General features: G+C 33.6%; 2 protein-coding genes across 4 annotated transcripts in view; both read right to left on the bottom strand.

Moving 5' to 3' along the window:
• Dys (Dystrophin) overlaps positions 1-17,456 on the bottom strand; it is a 514,896-nt gene that overhangs the window by 407,527 nt on the left and 89,913 nt on the right. The window contains exon 1 of one of the 3 annotated variants that reach the window (XM_067286831.1): positions 516-693. The exons of 1 other annotated variant lie outside the window; for it this stretch is intronic. The gene's annotated coding sequence lies outside the window, so the exon portion shown is untranslated. Of the gene's footprint in view, positions 1-515; positions 694-17,456 lie in introns of those variants that run through there. One more of the 3 variants, XM_067286830.1, reaches the window with a different exon arrangement.
• On the bottom strand, positions 6,392-7,846 carry LOC136988817 (uncharacterized). The gene has a single exon (XM_067286780.1). It carries the CDS (start codon positions 7,844-7,846, stop codon positions 6,392-6,394), a length of 1,455 nt encoding a protein of 484 aa, XP_067142881.1.

Here is a 17,456-nt window from a genome sequence, read left to right as displayed (position 1 = left end):
AATTTAGAATAAAAATAATTATTCATCCATATTACTCTCTTGATATGTCAAAATAAATCTTTATAAATATCATTTAATTTTAAATGAGAATAATCATTTGTCATCTCATTTAAAATTACTTTGTTAACTTACTTTGATTCTAATTTAAATCTATGTTTAAATTCATAAATATATATATAATTAGTAATTAATTATTAAGTATTATAACAATATCTTTAAACTATATAAGAATTCGTTATTATAAGTGTCAATATTAAAGCAATTAAAATTTTAATTTACGCTTTGAAATTTGAATAGTTAATTAAAATCAAATTAAATTTTTATAGCAGATAAAAATGAATAATTAAAAAAGTAAATATATTTTTAAATTATTTGAATAAATATAAAACAAAAATCAATCAACCATTTCCTAAAGTGAAACTGATCGAAATTTTGTGACGTCACTTCCTTTAAAAGTCAACTATCGCCGAGGAGGAGAGAATAAAAATGAATACAAGAATAATAATAACACTTACCCACAACAGGAAAGCCAATGCACCTTGGAGTGCGTGCATAGTTTGTCACGTGTGTTTTGAAAGTCAAAGATGGCCTCGCCAGGAATGCGACGTCTTAACTTCTAACTCGTGACCTTCCGCTGCACACAGACCGAGATACATTATAGCAAGGCGGCATTATCACCCACATTCGCAACCACTTGTTGATTGCGTACCAGGCAGTCTCCTCCTCTGTCACCATATGATGTCACTTCCTGTCAATTAGACATTTTTAATAATTTATTTCCGGTTAGCTTTTCTATCATAAATAATATCCAGATCGAACCGTAAATAATAAAACTGTTTTAATAAAATGCATTTTATTTAAATTTTATATTTCCTAAGTTTTACATATTTGTACAATTAAGCAATGTACATGTTGAAACTTAAAATGAATCGACAAATAAAGAGATATACTAGAATTTTAATTAATTTTATTATTTAGATAATTATAATATTTTAAAACGGAAATTTTGAAAACGTTTTACAAGTCATTTAATTAAAATTAAGTAAATAGCGTTGTGTATATAGCACACTGTATATTGTTTTATTTAAATAAGAGAGTTACTCTTATTATAAAAGAAGTTTGCACGTATAAATTATTAACTGTAAAAATTAAAATCGGAAATCTGTGAAGGTTAGAAAAAGAATTTGAATTATTTTACGAAATTATTGTTTTATGGACTCAAATTCTAAATTCTTGTGTGGTATTTTGTCAAGTCATTTTCTAAACTTATAATTCAATTTTTGAAAGTCATTCAGTTCTTTTCTAAAGAAAGAAATCTTAATGTAGCTTCTATTTGTATATAACAATTAAAAACTATTTTTAGTTATTTTACTATAAGATTTAAAGTTATTCCATATTTGACGTAAGCTATAGATTATTTCATTCTGTTCTGACCACATGTTATGATTAACTTAAATTCCCGTTTCTAATTGGTCGATTCCTAAAGAAGGGGAAATGACAAATTAAACTTGTATTAGATATGAAGAAATAAAACTCCAGACGTTCTTAAACTCAATTTTATATTCAAATTTAAATTACGTAATTAGATAAAGACAAAATTTTGAATAAATAAATATCAATATACTATATTAATCATTAAAATTATATAAAAATTTATTTGACAGTTCATGATGCTTGTGATTTTTAATTTATTTTGTTACTAAAGAAATGTGTAAATAAAAGTTTGCACATTACATTTTTAATAAATAAGAATATCATAAATTGAATTATTGTTTTAAGTATAATATATATGAAAATTAGGTATAAGACCTTTAAGAAAACCCGGGAAAGTCCATACGGCCAGCCTTTTGGTTAGGCCTGAATCCGGGATCAACTATTAGTGTTCAGTAGTTTTTTCCACTCGCCACTAACAGAGTGTTATTAAAACAAAATTATGTCGTTTACAGCACGAATTTCTGTAATGCTTTCTCGATATATAATGTTTTTATATTATAAATTTAGTTTCGAAAACAATTCATTTCATTAAAGACATAGGACTAGATATAGTTTAAATAGGCTCTATAACTATGAATTAATTAATTAATTTAAGAGAAATGTTTTATATTATCTTAAATTAATGCAGACAATAGTTTTGTGTATTGTTTAATATGACATAGTAGAATTCTATTAAGAAGTTTCTGTGTTAGAAGTTTTCCCGTGTAGCTCAATTTTAAAAGTCTATTTTTCCTCATTAAATATGTGTAAATTTTTCCTGTATAAAGTGCTCCCATTGAAGAAAACTTCCTTCTTAAGCTTAGTTCACACTGAGCGAACAGCGAAAGCGAAAGCGAATGCGAAAAGCGATTTTTATTCGCTTAGCGAAATTGACCCTACAACCAAAAGCGAAAAGCGGATTGCGAATTTTAAGCAGCCAATCATTTGCAAGCAAGCGAAAACGTCATCTCGAAAAACAAAATGGCTGCTTCCGATATCTTGTTGTTAATCATATTTATTTATTTGTTGAGTAAAAAACATACTTCAAAAAGAAAACGATGCTGGGTGAGAAGTATATTAAAAAACCGCGAATTATATCGTTATTATGCTAATTTTGTGCGAGAGATGAGACTGAATGACAGAATTTTTTTAGGTAGGACTATTTATACTAATTTTTATTCTCTTTAATAAGAAAATATATGAATAACAAAAAATGGTATAAGTTTATAAACTTCTACCAAGTTGTTCTATATTTACTTTACACCGAGAATAAGCTTGTATCGCCATCGTGAAAACAACAAGAACCAGAACAAGAACTCTACATTCCCACACTACATTCCTCCAGTCTAATGATCCATTTCGTTATAAATTGGCAGCGTTTCGTGCCTTAGTCAGAAGGGCTTTTATTTATTGAGACAACGTTATGGATAGAGTTAAAGAAATCGACAGGATTATGTAAATAGCAGAAACCTTGGGTTATAGGAGAAACGTAATTGATGGTATCGTTAGGAAGTTTGAGATAAGTGACACAAGGGCCTCTAAACAAAGACCTAGTAAATATACAAAGTTTACATTCAACAAAAATGTAAGAGGCGTTATGAAGGAGATTGCGGACATTAAAAAATCAACGTTGGTCTTAAAACGAGCTTCGAATCTTTACAAAATTCTAAGAAATGATAAAGGGAGATTAAGAAAGAAGATAAAGCTGGAGTTTATAGGATCCAGTATGAAAACCAACAGTTAGGATTAAAAAGGAGTACATGGGAGTTACAACGAGAAACCTGGGAGTAAGGGTCAGAGAACATAAATATGATGTTAGGAAAGGTTCGAACGCAACGGTACTGGCCCAGATGGCCCAAGCCCAAGGATCCGTCGTTGGATGGAAAGAGGCGGAAATCGTCAGACAAATACATTCCCCAACTTTAGCGAAGACTGCCGAAAAGATGGAAATATACAAGACTAGACTTGATGATAGATGCATTACCGCCAGAGATGCAGAGAGCTTACCATCAGCATGGAAGTTTGCAATTAAAAGACTTATAAATGGCTCGTGATTTGCGCCATGTTTCATATTATGAGAATCTTAATATTTTTATTGTCTGTTAACTGATGTTAGCTTGTACTAATAATTTTGGAGTTGTTATATGTCTTTTATTTTACATTTGTGTATTTTTTACGCTTTAATTCTCATTTTAATTAGTTGTCGGTATTTTTGAATTTAAATTTTTTTGTATTCTATTCTATGGAATTATTCTGTGTTCGTCAGTTTAAACCTGAAGATGATCTACGGAATAGATCGAAAACGTTCGTTTTCTTAATAAAACTCCCTCGGCAACTAATAAGGTGTTAGTTACTGGATTATTTATTTTTGCTGAGTACGTTTATGTTTAATTTATTATTTATACCACGGAATGACACCGCTGCTGCTAGAACGCCCACTAGGGAGCGTCCCGAGGCAAGGGCGTCGCCAAGGGGGGCAGGGGGCAGCTGCTTTCCCCTAGAAATTCGAAAAAAATATTTAAATGCTAAGTTTTAATTAAAATAATCTTTTTGGGCTTCTTGTAAGTTTTAAAAAAATGTTTTAATTAAGATATTTCTTTTCCGGTACATAGTAAATGATTAAAACTTTATGAATCGTTTTTATTTTACCTACATAAAATTCATATCCTCTATTAATTTACATCATCTTGCCCCCCTGGCCCATTGGCTAGCGTCGTCCTTGTCCCGAGGTACTAGTCTTTCATAAAATGTATGGTGTCATATCAAAAGACCTTACAGAATAGAAAAACTAAAATCAATTAGAATGAATACAGTTGTAAGGAGCATGTAGATAAATAATAACTGTTATTTCAGTATATTGATAGAAATTTTCATATACTCTCAATTAGTAATTCTTTGTTCTTTTTGTACTGTGGACCCTTCAAGAGTCTGGTGTAACCTACAGAACCCCTTCTCACATAAAGTACAAAATATATTAAATGCAAAAAGAATGTGTATGCATATTCTTTTTGCATTTATTCTTTATGCATATTAAATGTGTATGCAGTTAGAGAACATAAAGCTGTAAATCCTTTCCCATAGATCACAGACTGCTGAAATCTATCTGTGGATCTCCAAGGGCTTCGTAGACCCCAGGTTAAAAATCCCTTCTCTAAGGCAAAGGCAAAATGTTATAAAATATTCATAATCTTCTCCAACTGGGACGTTGTTTAATGATTTAAATAACATTTTTAAAGTTTTAATGTTCTTGAAGATTTATAGAATTATATTGATTTTATGTATATAATAAACATTATTTAGGATAGTTTTTATATTTAAACTATAAACGGAATAAAAACTAAGATCTTGTATAACAGTCAGTATTTTATTGTGTACCTAAAATTTGTTTTGAATTCATTACTTGAAATAATGTTATAATTTTCAAAACTTATTTAAAACTGTTCGTGCAATTATATGCAGCACACAACATCGGCATTTAAAAAAAAACGCGATTTAAATTTTCCGATTTATTGATAATAGGCTGTGTAGCCACGACTTTCTGCCAACGTACAAAATGGTGGGTTATGTTTCCTTTAGCTTCATAATGGGAGGGCTGAAATTTACGGCTTGAGCACTCTGTGATACTTTTATCTCGTAGCTATTTTACAATTTTCTTACACTGCTATCTACAACAAACAGCAAGCAGTGGCGTCACTGTCATTAGTTTTGGAGGTATAGAACATCTCTCAGCTTATAGCCTGTATGACATAAAAGTATTTCGAAACAACCATATTTCCTTGATTCAAAGGTTTATTTTTAAAACATACTTATCCCTCAGCGTTTCTTTGAAGACCAGGAATTTTTTGACAACGTGGTTTACTATTTTGCAACAAAAGACGAATGAGTAAAAATAGAAATACCCTAATTACTCGTGTATTTTCTAGTGATGTAACGAATAGTATATTCGGCCTCAGCCGAATACCGAATATTTGGCCAGGAGCGTGGCCGAATGGCCGAATATTCGGCCAAACTATTTGGCTTCATTAATGCACGTACGAAAATTGGCGCGCAAACCGCATTATCGCGCACCCTGCTCTCTATTGGCCCGCTGTCAATACGATTTTTCTTCCAGTAGGTCTAAATTATTTAAATTAATTAATTAAATTATAATTATTAAAGTTAATATGAGATGGAGCCTAACATCTACCTCTAGTCCCAAATTGGTTTATAATTTATGTAATAGCCGATTCGGCAGTTGTTGGTATTTAAATGTAAGTTATAACTTTTGTTATTTTATTTGCAATCGATCTTTTTAACTTTTTAAGTAAGCACTAAAATTTTGTTTTTAATACGTATTTATATTTATTTATTTATTTATATTTAAAGATAAGAAGGGCTGTCTGTGTAAGCAACAGACTTTGCCCTGTATGATAAGGAAGGAAGAAGTAATAGAAAGTAGAATTAGAGAAAGAGGAAATAAAGGAGGAAAGGAAAGTGTGAAATAAGCAACCTTAAGCCCAAGGGACCCCATGGGCGTCTGCCTCGCTTTTATTAAAAGAAAACAATTAAAGTATATTGGAGTCAATTACAAATAGAAATTACATAAATAACATAGTTAATTGACTATGTTAGTGGCTGGTTTGCCAACAATCACATTACAATTTACATTATGTACATTATTTACACAAGTAGGTCCAGTTAGTAACGTCGTCGTCATCGTCGTTGTTACTCTGCTCATTTGGTTGTTGTATCTGATATCTTGATCTTCGTTTTCTCAGTTGTCATGGTTTTCGTGGTTTTGTTCATTTGTGTTTGTTGTTGTGGGCGTCGTTATAGTTGTGATGTTTTCATTTTGTCAAAGTCATGGTTGGCATTGTTGTCTTTGTCGTTTTCGTCGAGTGTTTTATTGTTCATCATTGTCGTCTTGATCTTCTTGTTCCTAGTTGTTGTGGTCATCTTGATTCTCGTCGTCGTTCTGATCATTATCTCGGTTTTCTATAATTGGTGGTATTAGTGCTTTACTATCTCGTATGAATTTTGTCATGGCTTTTAGTAATTTGTCACAGGCGAACAAGTCTTGTGTTTTGGGTGGCCAATTGTGACCCTCCTGAAGACAAACTCTCTCAAAGTTCATTCTGTGTTCATGATATTTTGTGCATTCGAATAAGAAGTGGTCTACTGAGTCTTCGCAGTTTATATCTATGTTGCAATGGTTGTAACTTTTCTTCTTAAAACGATGTAAGTATGTGTTAAAGGCTCCGTGGCCTGTCAAGCATTGCGTAAGTTCGAAAGTTGTTTTGAATGATTTTTTCTGTTGTCTTTTTTCTATTGATGGGATGAATCTGTAGCATTGTCTACCAGTTGCGGATTCGTTCCACTCCCTCTGCCATAAGATGTTGGTTTCTTGTATGACGTAGTTTTTAATGAAACTGATGGGGAGTTTAGAGTAAGTAATGTTGGAGTTTTTAATTGCTTTTTTAGCTAGCTTGTCCGCTAATTCGTTTCCCTCATATCCTCTGTGTCCGGGGATCCAGTTGAATATAATTTCCTTGTGTCGTCCCGTGTCGTTTGTTAAGTTTATTAGGTCTGTTGCAAGGGCTGATTTAGTCTTTTTGTTGTTGAGAGTGTGGAGGGCTGCTCTACTGTCTGTATAAATGATTAGGTTTCTGTGAGTATCAGAGGGAAAGTTGTTCACATAATAGATTGTTTTAAAAATTGCCCAAAGCTCGGCCTGCATGATGGAACATTCATTCGCTAATCTTAGTGAAGCTTGGTATATGATCTTGTCCTTGTTCTTGATGACAATGTCTGATCCTACTCCTTGATCATTTCTTGATCCGTCCGTGTAAGCAATGAGATGTTGATTTCCACTATGGGTGGTATTACTGAAATCCAAGTTGACTTCAAAGAGGCGTTTTTTCCTAGGGTCAATCATGGCGTTTGTACTTTTTGGTCTGTAATCAATGTTTTGCTGTATGACATTTGTCAAATTTTTCGTGTTATCAGGTGGAAGGCTACCCAGTTTTTGGAGGTCTGTTATTTCATCTTCCGAGTATTGCTTAAAGTTATTATTCAATATAAACCAATTCCAAATAAATTGTTTTGCCTTTAAATGAATTGGGGTTAAGTTTGCAATGGTTAATAGCGCATCAGTGGGCGCTGTTCGGTACGCTCTGCAAATTCTAATAACAGATTTCCTCTGAATTGACAACAATTTTTTCTTTATGTGTGTATTATTAAGAGCCTCTTTCCACGCCTGTACCCCATACAATATGGCTGGCTCAATGGCTTGTAGATAGATGAGCTTGGTGTTTCTTGGATCCATTCCCCATGTGTTTCTTGTAATACCAATTAGTTGATTAGATTTCTCACAAAAGATAACATTTGAAATCATGTTAAATTTTAAAAATATTGACAGAAACAATAGCAACAAAATATCACAAAACTTCACAAATAGAAACCCCCAATAATATATTTGAACTGTTCCACAACTGGGGAGAAACTAGACCATATGTCCCCACTAAAGTATTCAGATACGTATTTATATAGAGAGGTTTCATGTCGACATCACGAGTGACGTCATGAGCATGCGCAATTGTCCAGCGCCATCTTTGTGACTGTTTGTGACTTGTTTACGTTTTGTGTGTGTTCACGTGCGTTTTAACTGGAGTTCTTGTGTTGTTTTTTTCGTCGCGAATATCACTATGGTGATTTGTTGTGTAATTGGGTGTAATGCTAGTTCACTCAAGAACAAAGGAACATCATTTTTTAAAATTCCCGGCATTATTTGTCATCAAGGATCTCAAACTGAGGAGCTTTCACGACGAAGGCAAACTGCATGGCTCTCGAGAATTAACCGGAAAAATTTCGTTACGAATAAAGTGAATATCAATACAAGAGTTTGTCAGAAACATTTCATTTCAATATTTACGTTAATAAACACTAAGTTATATTTTAAAACCTAAAAGAGTTTACTGATTTGCTTATATTAATTTAGTTAGGTATAATGCATTTATAAACGAATAACTAACGTAATTTCAGGCTTTAGCTAGTGCAAACTTATAAACATTACACGTTAAAACGAAAAGCAAGTAGACTTATTATATGCTAGTTTCAACTAGAAAATAAAGGTACTGAACAATTTGAATTAAAAAATTTCCACGGCTGTTTTTAATTAGACTTTTACTTTCAGACAAAAATTCTTACTTAAGAAATACGTAAAAACACGAGTTTAAACAAACAAAAGAAAACATATCTTTCCAAGCAATATTACTTCGCTGTTATTAATTACTTTTACTTTTATATCAGGAGAAACCCAGCCACTTGTTAAATAGTTATGGGCCTCTAAAGATTTATAAGCTTTCATTTGTGACAGGGTGTAGAAATTTGTTGTAAAAACCAAATAGTTTATAATGTCACCAAATTCTACTTTCGGCCACAACTCTTGATATACGACGAAGTCTGATAAACTGGCTTCGTATGGATCGCCTTGACATAACGAAATTTTCTCTTCGTACAGAGCTGCATCTCGTCCTGTTAGACTGCTAGAATAGCTTGCAAGAAAAGAATCTTTTTTAACTTAATCCACGATAATAGAACTGCAGTATTTTTGTACGTTTAAACTAAAAAAAGACGTCGAATAACAGACTACGTGCAAGCTAAGCGAGCGAAAACTACCACAAAAATGGCGAATGGGCGGAGCAAACGTGTGTTTTATCACGTGACATGCGACCTTGAAACCTCTCTATACTGAATAGTACCCTAAGGATATACTTTAGTGGGGACATATGGTCTAGTTTCTCCCCAGTTGTGGAACAGTTCAAATATATTATTGGGGGTTTCTATTTGTGAAGTTTTGTGATATTTTGTTGCTATTGTTTTTGTCAATATTTTTAAAATTTAACATGATTTCAAATGTTATCTTTTGTATATAATGAGAAATGCTCATTTTTTGCTTTATATATAAAATAAATTATATATTAGTTACTCATCTTCTAGAAATAGATAAATAATTCTTTCATTAAATACGATAAGTTTCAATAAAACGTTTCGTAAATCATTTTAAAATATCGTAAAAAATATAAAAATATACGCGAATGCAAATATAACATAATTAACTAAACAATAACATTAATGCCCGATACATTCTAACTTACACGCCATCAATTCCATAAGATATCGGGCTAGATAAAGGCTATAATATTATTTAATTACGAAATAATTTAATACTAGAGTTAGATGCTATTTCTTATTAACTTTAATAATTATAATTCAGCATTAATAAAAGTTACCAAAATGATTAATTTACTATGTTTTTGTAATTTCTTACTCCTGTGTTTAAGTATTCGGTATTCGGACGAATAGTGATTAAATATTCGGTATTCGGCCGAATAGTGAATTAAATATTCGGTATTCGGCCGAATAGTGAATTAAATATTCGGTATTCGGCCGAATAGCGAAAAATAGGCCGAATAGGCCGAATACCGGATAGTAACCGAATATTCGTTACATCACTAGTATTTTCCAAACCATCAAAACTATTTATTGACTGTATTTATGAATTGGTTAACAGCTACATTTAAAATAATTCGTTTTCATTATTAACCCGATTCAGCATCTTCCAGTTCGGTTATTACGTTGTCATTTACTGTCCCTTTCCAGTTCGAGTTTTCCTAATTAAGTTTTGGCTCTCGATAAACTTTCGACATATGAACTCTATTGAGACTTTTCCACGCTTATTATTCGACAATATTTATATTCAATAATATTTATACTTTAATTTCAAAAACATTTCTGTGAACGTTGGAATATAAAGTGCTGCCCGACTCTAGACAACTCGAAGAGGTAGAATTTTAGTTAATTGCCACTCTAAACTATATTACCTTATACTAGTGATGGCGAATCTATGATTTCAAGGCACCCCACATTAAGTATTTAGAAAGTATTAAATTTTAAAAATTATGAAAAAAAAATATTTAAGGTTTTCAAAAGTTTGCATATGTAGTGTGAAAGCCAATGGCGCACCCAGAGGGAAACCAAGGGACCATAGCATTCCTAAAGTAAAACATTAAAATTATATAAATTAAAAAGTAAAATAAAGTAAAATTTGTATTTTTTTATATTTTTAATTACTCGAATATTTGATCCAGATTTGGAGGCAATTTCGAATTCAATTGTGACCCATCTTCGGAAAAAGGTTTGCCATCACTGCTTTATACAGCGCATTACTTCAATATGTTTCCCACACTTTTCAATCCGTAGTTTATTTTTAGCACTACCTTTACTCACGGGATCTTTTCGAAGACCGGGGTTTAATGCAGCGCCGTAACTAGCCTTTTATGCGCCCGGTGCGAGCTTCTGTAATTATGCCCAAAACTTGGTCCAGGTCATTTCTACGCCCCCCGGGTCTGAGCCCTGTGCCTGGGCACCGTTGGCATCGCCCTAGTTACGGCACTGGATATGAATGGTATGTAGGTAAAATAAAAACGATTCATAAAGTTTTAATCATTTACTATATACTGGAAAAGAAATATGTTAATTAAAACATTTTTTAACTTACAAGAAGCCTAAGAAAATTATTTTAATTAAAACTTAGCATTTAAATAATTTTTTCGAATTTCTAGGGGAGGGCATTTCTCCTCTGCCCCCTGGCGACGCCCTTGCATATGGCATACTACTACTATGGTTTCTGGCCTTACTTTCAATAAGAACGTTTAAATTGTTTTCAAGTTTTTCAAAAAACAGTTTTAGAACACCCGTCTGGATCTACTATTAGGACAGAAGACACAAAACAATTACCAGACGCGTATGACAACATTGTGACACACATGTTAGTTATCGGATGCAAGTTCTTTCAAAATACCGCTTGATAAAGTTTTTCAGCGGGAGGTAGTTGTCTTTGTTCTCAAGAAAGAGAGACAGATCGCAGGGCCATTTCACATTTTTAGCATGCAAATTAAGTTTTACAAGTTGCCTTATGTCGTAAAGCATCGGGCAGTCATAGATGTAGTGCCGAACGCCGTCCTCTTCTTCACAATAACTGCACAGCTTTGAACTTGACTTATGGAATCTACAGAGATACGTCTTAAACTGCCCGTGTCCTGTGAGAAACTAAGTCACCTGAAAGTTTGCACAAAACCACCGACTGTGGAAATGTGATCCGGGGGAATAAATTCCCACTCGTGCCGCCAAATCTCAATCATTTCCTTACGAAGGAGAAGATTAAATCTCGAGGCTGGAAGAATACACTGGTCAGAGATGTCACGACAGTCGGCAGCAGCCTGCGCCAGCTGGTCAGCTCTCTCATTCCCTAGAGCAGTGATTCTCAAAGTGGGGGTCGCGAAAAATATTTGGGGGTCACTGAAAAATTGATGCCAGATCAATTTTTTTCAAATATTTTATAAATTTACTATGGATTCATGTTTAGAAATAATAGAAATAAAAAATATATAAAATAATTTTTATTAAATAAATTGCACATATAAATAATAAAAACAATATAAATATTTTAATACGAGTCTAATATTCATAAATTTGTGCGCTATTGGGGAATCCCCGAGTTCCACTCTCAGCCTAAACTATGATAGAACAACATTGCCATTTGGAACGGTGTTCGCTAGCAGCGTTGTGTCTGTAAGCAAGCCGAGTTAGAAATACAGTAGTGTGTCGTTATCCGAAAACCGATCAACCGAAAGCTTTTCAGACAGCAAATTTAAATTTCCACTAGTGCTGTGACGCTGCAATATTTGGCTGTCTTCGGCTACCCCAATATTATTTTAGTTGGTATGCGATTTTAGCTGGCAGCACTGGAGCGACCATGAGACGGTACTTAACACCCTCCCTCCGGGATGTTTTCCTACACATAGTCGTTCTTCGGGGGTCCTTTGAAAATTTTAAGCGCAAAAGGGGGATCGCAGACCAAAAAGTTTGAGAAACATTGCCCTAGAGTACCGTACTACCCTCTGGTCCACTCAATAGAAAAACTGTTGGAACTAGTTGAGATGATGATGAGAATGTCCCTGCATAGTGGATGAAGACTGCCCTTGTTTTTCAGGGCATGTACAGTTGAAGAGCTGTCGGTGATGATGATAATCGCCCTTCCAACAAGATTCTCCTCGCACCAACGAGCGGCAAAGACCACAGCCTGGAAGACCGAGCATTCCGGGTAAAGAACATGTGTCAAAGAAAATTTCTTTTCCTCCCGAAAACACAGAGAAGGCACACCCAGTGCCATTACCAGTCTTTGATCCATTGGTGAAAACTTCCACGTCTAATAAATAACCCTGTTTTGCATATACCCCCCTTTCTGTGGGCTGGGTGTGGAAGTTCGTCTACTTTTCTGTTAACCTCGTACATTGCCAAAGGAAAGAAGAAACCTCCAATATCGACTCGAACCCTCTGGAGATAAAATATCGCTTAGCAGTCTGCTGAAGCTGTAGGTGGATGGGAAGCTTTCTGGCAATGACCAGCAGGGACTGATTGAATGCAGTAGAGTATGCACGAGTGAGCCGGATCAAGGCCTTCTGTGAGAAAATTCTGATTCATTTGCACTTGGAGGAATAATGTTATGTTTTACATCCATTGCTCCAAGGCAATGCGGGAAATTCCATTTTTCAAAAAAATTCACTATATTCATCATTCTCTTTCTCTGTTCGCGGAAACTAAAAAAAAAAGAAAAAATAATAATTTTGTTAACTTTGTCTTTTAAGATGTTAATTTTATTAATTTAAAAAATTATTTCTTCTAGTACATTAATCAAATTCTTATTTCAGGAATACGCTGCAGAAAATACAATGCAAGACAATCCTAACAGCGAAGGTACTACTACATCAATAATCTCTACATGGGATGAAAATTTAACAAAACTTTCAGACACTTTGGTATAGACGCTACGCAACTGCCCCCCTAATTGGGCAGTAGATCAAGAATCTTTGAGTAACGAAGTTTTACTAACTGTCAAAGATCATTTTAAGAGACCCCATGTTCAAGATGATCGTTTTGATATTTTTGGAAAAAATGTTGCTATGAAATTGCGTGGTATTTCAAAACAACAAATGTTGATAGCTGGAAAACTGATAAACGAAACTTTGTTTTTAGCAGAGATGGGAACATTAACTTTATCCCACAAATTGGTTTATGAAGCTCAACACTTGCTACAGCAATTTATTCGATATCAATCATCAATTTCTAGCTCATCTTCAGGTATTTTCAGTCCCTCTTCAAGCACTTCCTTCCAACTTTATCAGGAGCAAGAACAGTATCAGAAAGAATAACCTTAATAGTCACCATGTTAAAATGACATAGTTTCATCTATTTTAAATTTCATTTAATGTTAATGTAAAAATGCAAAATCACATATGATAATAAAGCAATACTAGCTATTAAAAAAAAAAATTTGTTCTTACCTTTTTAAAATCTTTATGAAGGACTGTAAATAGTATCACATGTTTCAGGTATAATGTAGCCAAAGGCTTGAGGTGATATTACTGTTGAAAATTTGATATATTCAAAACTGCCTTTTAGATAGCCGGATGGCCGAGCGGTCAAGATGGCAGCCTATCGTTCTGTGGGAACCGGGACCGAACCAGGACGAGTCGAAGAATTCCCAGAAATTTTTTCGGGGGGTGGTCCGACCAGATATGTCGGTCCCTGTCCCTCACCACCCGGCCGTCCCATTGTAGACCTAGGCCGAACCCATAAAGGGCTTGCTAAAAGAGGCTCTCTTAGTGCCCACTGGGTAAAAGAGAAATAAACCTTAAGGTGGCCGTGGACCTTTCGTGGTAAAATTGCTGCTCGCATTACAATATCTGTATTTTTATGATAAGTGTAACCAATGCTAACAGATCTAAATACGTTTCTTCGTTCATTCTCAAATAATTGTGCCAATTTTAGGTACTAACTTCAATTCTAAGATCAAGTTCACATGAGAATACGATCCACATTTTCTTTAGCAGCTCTTTACACAATAGATTTCTACGTACATGTTTTTTTCCGTGAGTTTTAATACAATTTGTTACCAATAAACATCCAAGAACGGCCAGTACCTCGTTATCAGATGACATGGCCGACTGACTGACTGACTGACAAATTGACCTCGTGTGTGAGCAATAGGAAATTCTGAATTTCCTCAAGGCTAGGCCTGCGCAGTCCTCAAAGGATTTCCTTAACGTATGGGCCCCTTAACATTCGTCCATGAAGGTTACATTCTAAAAATAAAAACTATTTACTGCAAGATGCAAATAATTTAATACTAATTTAGCTTTTATACAGAATTAACTACAGATTTTTTTCCTCGATTTAAATAACTTTCGTTTAGTTTTTGCTTTATTGCTTTAACCATTTCTGTATAATCAATACAATTACCACGATTCGGACTTGTCCGGAACCTCACACCTGTATTTATAGAAACACCTATAAAACTAAAATACAGCACAGTATATTGAAAATCAGTTTAAATAAAGTTTTATTTGAAAAGTCTGTAAAAAAATTTTTTTAACTTAGAATTAATTCTACACACTGCAGCCTTTTTTAATTATCACATTCTAATTAATGAAATAATGCCATTTATACTCAAATTTTATTTTTAAATAATAATTTTTATGATGTGGCGGTAATATTCCAATTTAAGTTTGAAAATTATTCTTTTGAAAATCTGAAGTCGTCCACACAAAAAGAAAAAAAATGTCGAATTGTTTTTGTAAATAAACATGCCTGTCGAAAAATTCTTTTTGTACGCAGATCGGAAAGGAATTAGGTAAATTTCTATCTTCATATACATATGTCGAGATAACTTTCCAGTCAAATTTTTAAAAATATTCTGAATTGAAAATATTATAAGTTAATTTACGTTTTTTGTTTTAACTTTAGTATTATGCTCGGCGTTTAACTTGAGTTTTAATTCATTTTTATACCTATTATATGGTAAATTCGTAATTAAGCCCATATTTTGACTCAAACACCTTATGCCTCCGAGAATTTGTATTTATTACTATGTTACAAACGTTTTCTACCTGCTCAACAGGTCACCATCAGATAATTTAAACTCTTGGAATGTTTCGTCGCACAGCTTCTAGGTTCGAACGTTTACACGAAACAAAAATTCAAATTTCTAAAACCGTTCGAACAATCCGTTTAAATACAAATATATAAATAAAATTAAATAAATGCATGGATCAACTAAATATTAAATCGAAGGACGTAAACTAACATAAAATGCAATAAAACTATATATCTATACCATAAATATATTTATATGGGATGAGCATATGCTGTATAATTGATTATACGGGGTTATTATCAATCATAAATTTGCACACAGTTGGTAAATTTGTGGTGTCCTTATAGTTCAAACACATGCCTGTGGTGCTTGATCTGTATATTTCGAATTTTTCCATAGTTAATGCTAACGATGTATACGTGAGAACCAAAACAGAGCCAAAACTACTGGTGCTAGAAACTTAAAAAATTTGAGGGTGTTCTTCTTGTAAAGTTTAGGCGTGCTAAGAAAATATATTACGAAATTCAACCCTAAAGGAGTGAAAAAGATAAGTCAGTTATGATTTCACAGATTCGAGACAGCTTGGTAGCCCGAACGGCCCCAGGATTTCTCCCATGCACGCTAAATGACTTTCATTACAAGCATTTAGCTTTCCGAAGTCTATGAGAACAATTATTTGGCATCGACGGCCGCGAATTTCGCGCCAATAAGCTGCCCCGACTTGTTCGATTATGTTATCAACTCAATTTCATATTTATTTTCACATTTTTACTTCGCGGTCCTTCTCTGTTTTTTCCGTTATTTACACGTGTAGATCATTTCGTTGTTATCCACATTTGATATTACTTATCATATACTGCCATGACGCTCATGTCTGTTCGCTACAACTGTCAAGAATTAGCGCGATTGGCGAAGCGTAGTGGCGTAGTGACAGAGAGCCAATACAGCGTAGGGTCCTTACCATAATACAGTTTGCGCGCCAATTTTCGTACGTGCGTTAATCAAGCCGAATATTCGGCTATTCGTTGCAACATTAGTTATAATAAAGTGACTAGACGATCCGAATTAACTGGGACAGTCCCAGTTTTGAATAAATTGTCCCGGGTCGTCCGTTTTTATTTATAAGTAAATAGTTCATATTAAAAATTTTTAAAAATTAAAAAGATTTAATTTTTTTAAAATTGTTTCGTAGAATTCTCCTTTAACATTTACTATTTAAAGAATATTCCATCCTAGCAAATTACTACAATGTAAGGGCGCGACTATGCAGACGCGAATTTAGTAGCGAGCGATATAATTCTCGCAAAGGAAAACCATGCACAAGCGAGAAACGAGAAATGTCGCTGGCGAGAACGAATTTCTGTTCTCGCACATATCTGACAGGGTTTGATATTTATCGCGTCTTGCCACATATCCTCTCATATATAAGTACTTTTTCTTCACAGTTTTTACTTACAGTAAATACCATTACTAATAACTTTTAAGCAGTTACTAATTTTAATTCAACCGTCCCAATGATTTAAAATTTTCGAAACAATTTACGGCAGGGATGGGCAACCTTTTTCTATGTAAGAGCCGTATTTTAAAACTTTTGAACTGATGCGGGCCGCATACAAGAGAAAGAGGAAAAATAATGTTGGTAAATCAGAATTATTTATTCATATATAATTATAAATTAGCATAGGTATACTTAATTGAGCTTCTGGAACTGATGTAAACGTCATATATTGGAAATATTTGGTTAAATATTCATCACTGCTATTTTTGAATTAGTTTCGATGTGTCTGTTAGCCAGTTTCTTGTTTTAATTTTTACTAAATTCATTGCGGGAAAAACTATTCACATACATAAGTTGTAGAAAATAACGTTTGAATTTTTGCTGTATACTTCCTTAAGCTGGGAAATTGATATATTTATTCACATTTTATGCGTCGCGGGCCGCAAAATATATAAATGCGGGCCGCATGCAGCCCGAGGGCCGCAGATTGCCCATCCCTGATTTACGGAA

Source organism: Centruroides vittatus, unplaced genomic scaffold (genome assembly GCF_030686945.1).
Source record: "Centruroides vittatus isolate TY-2023 unplaced genomic scaffold, ASM3068694v2 scaffold_386, whole genome shotgun sequence".
NCBI lineage: Eukaryota > Metazoa > Arthropoda > Arachnida > Scorpiones > Buthidae > Centruroides > Centruroides vittatus.
This window is presented reverse-complemented; position numbering and strand designations above follow the sequence as displayed.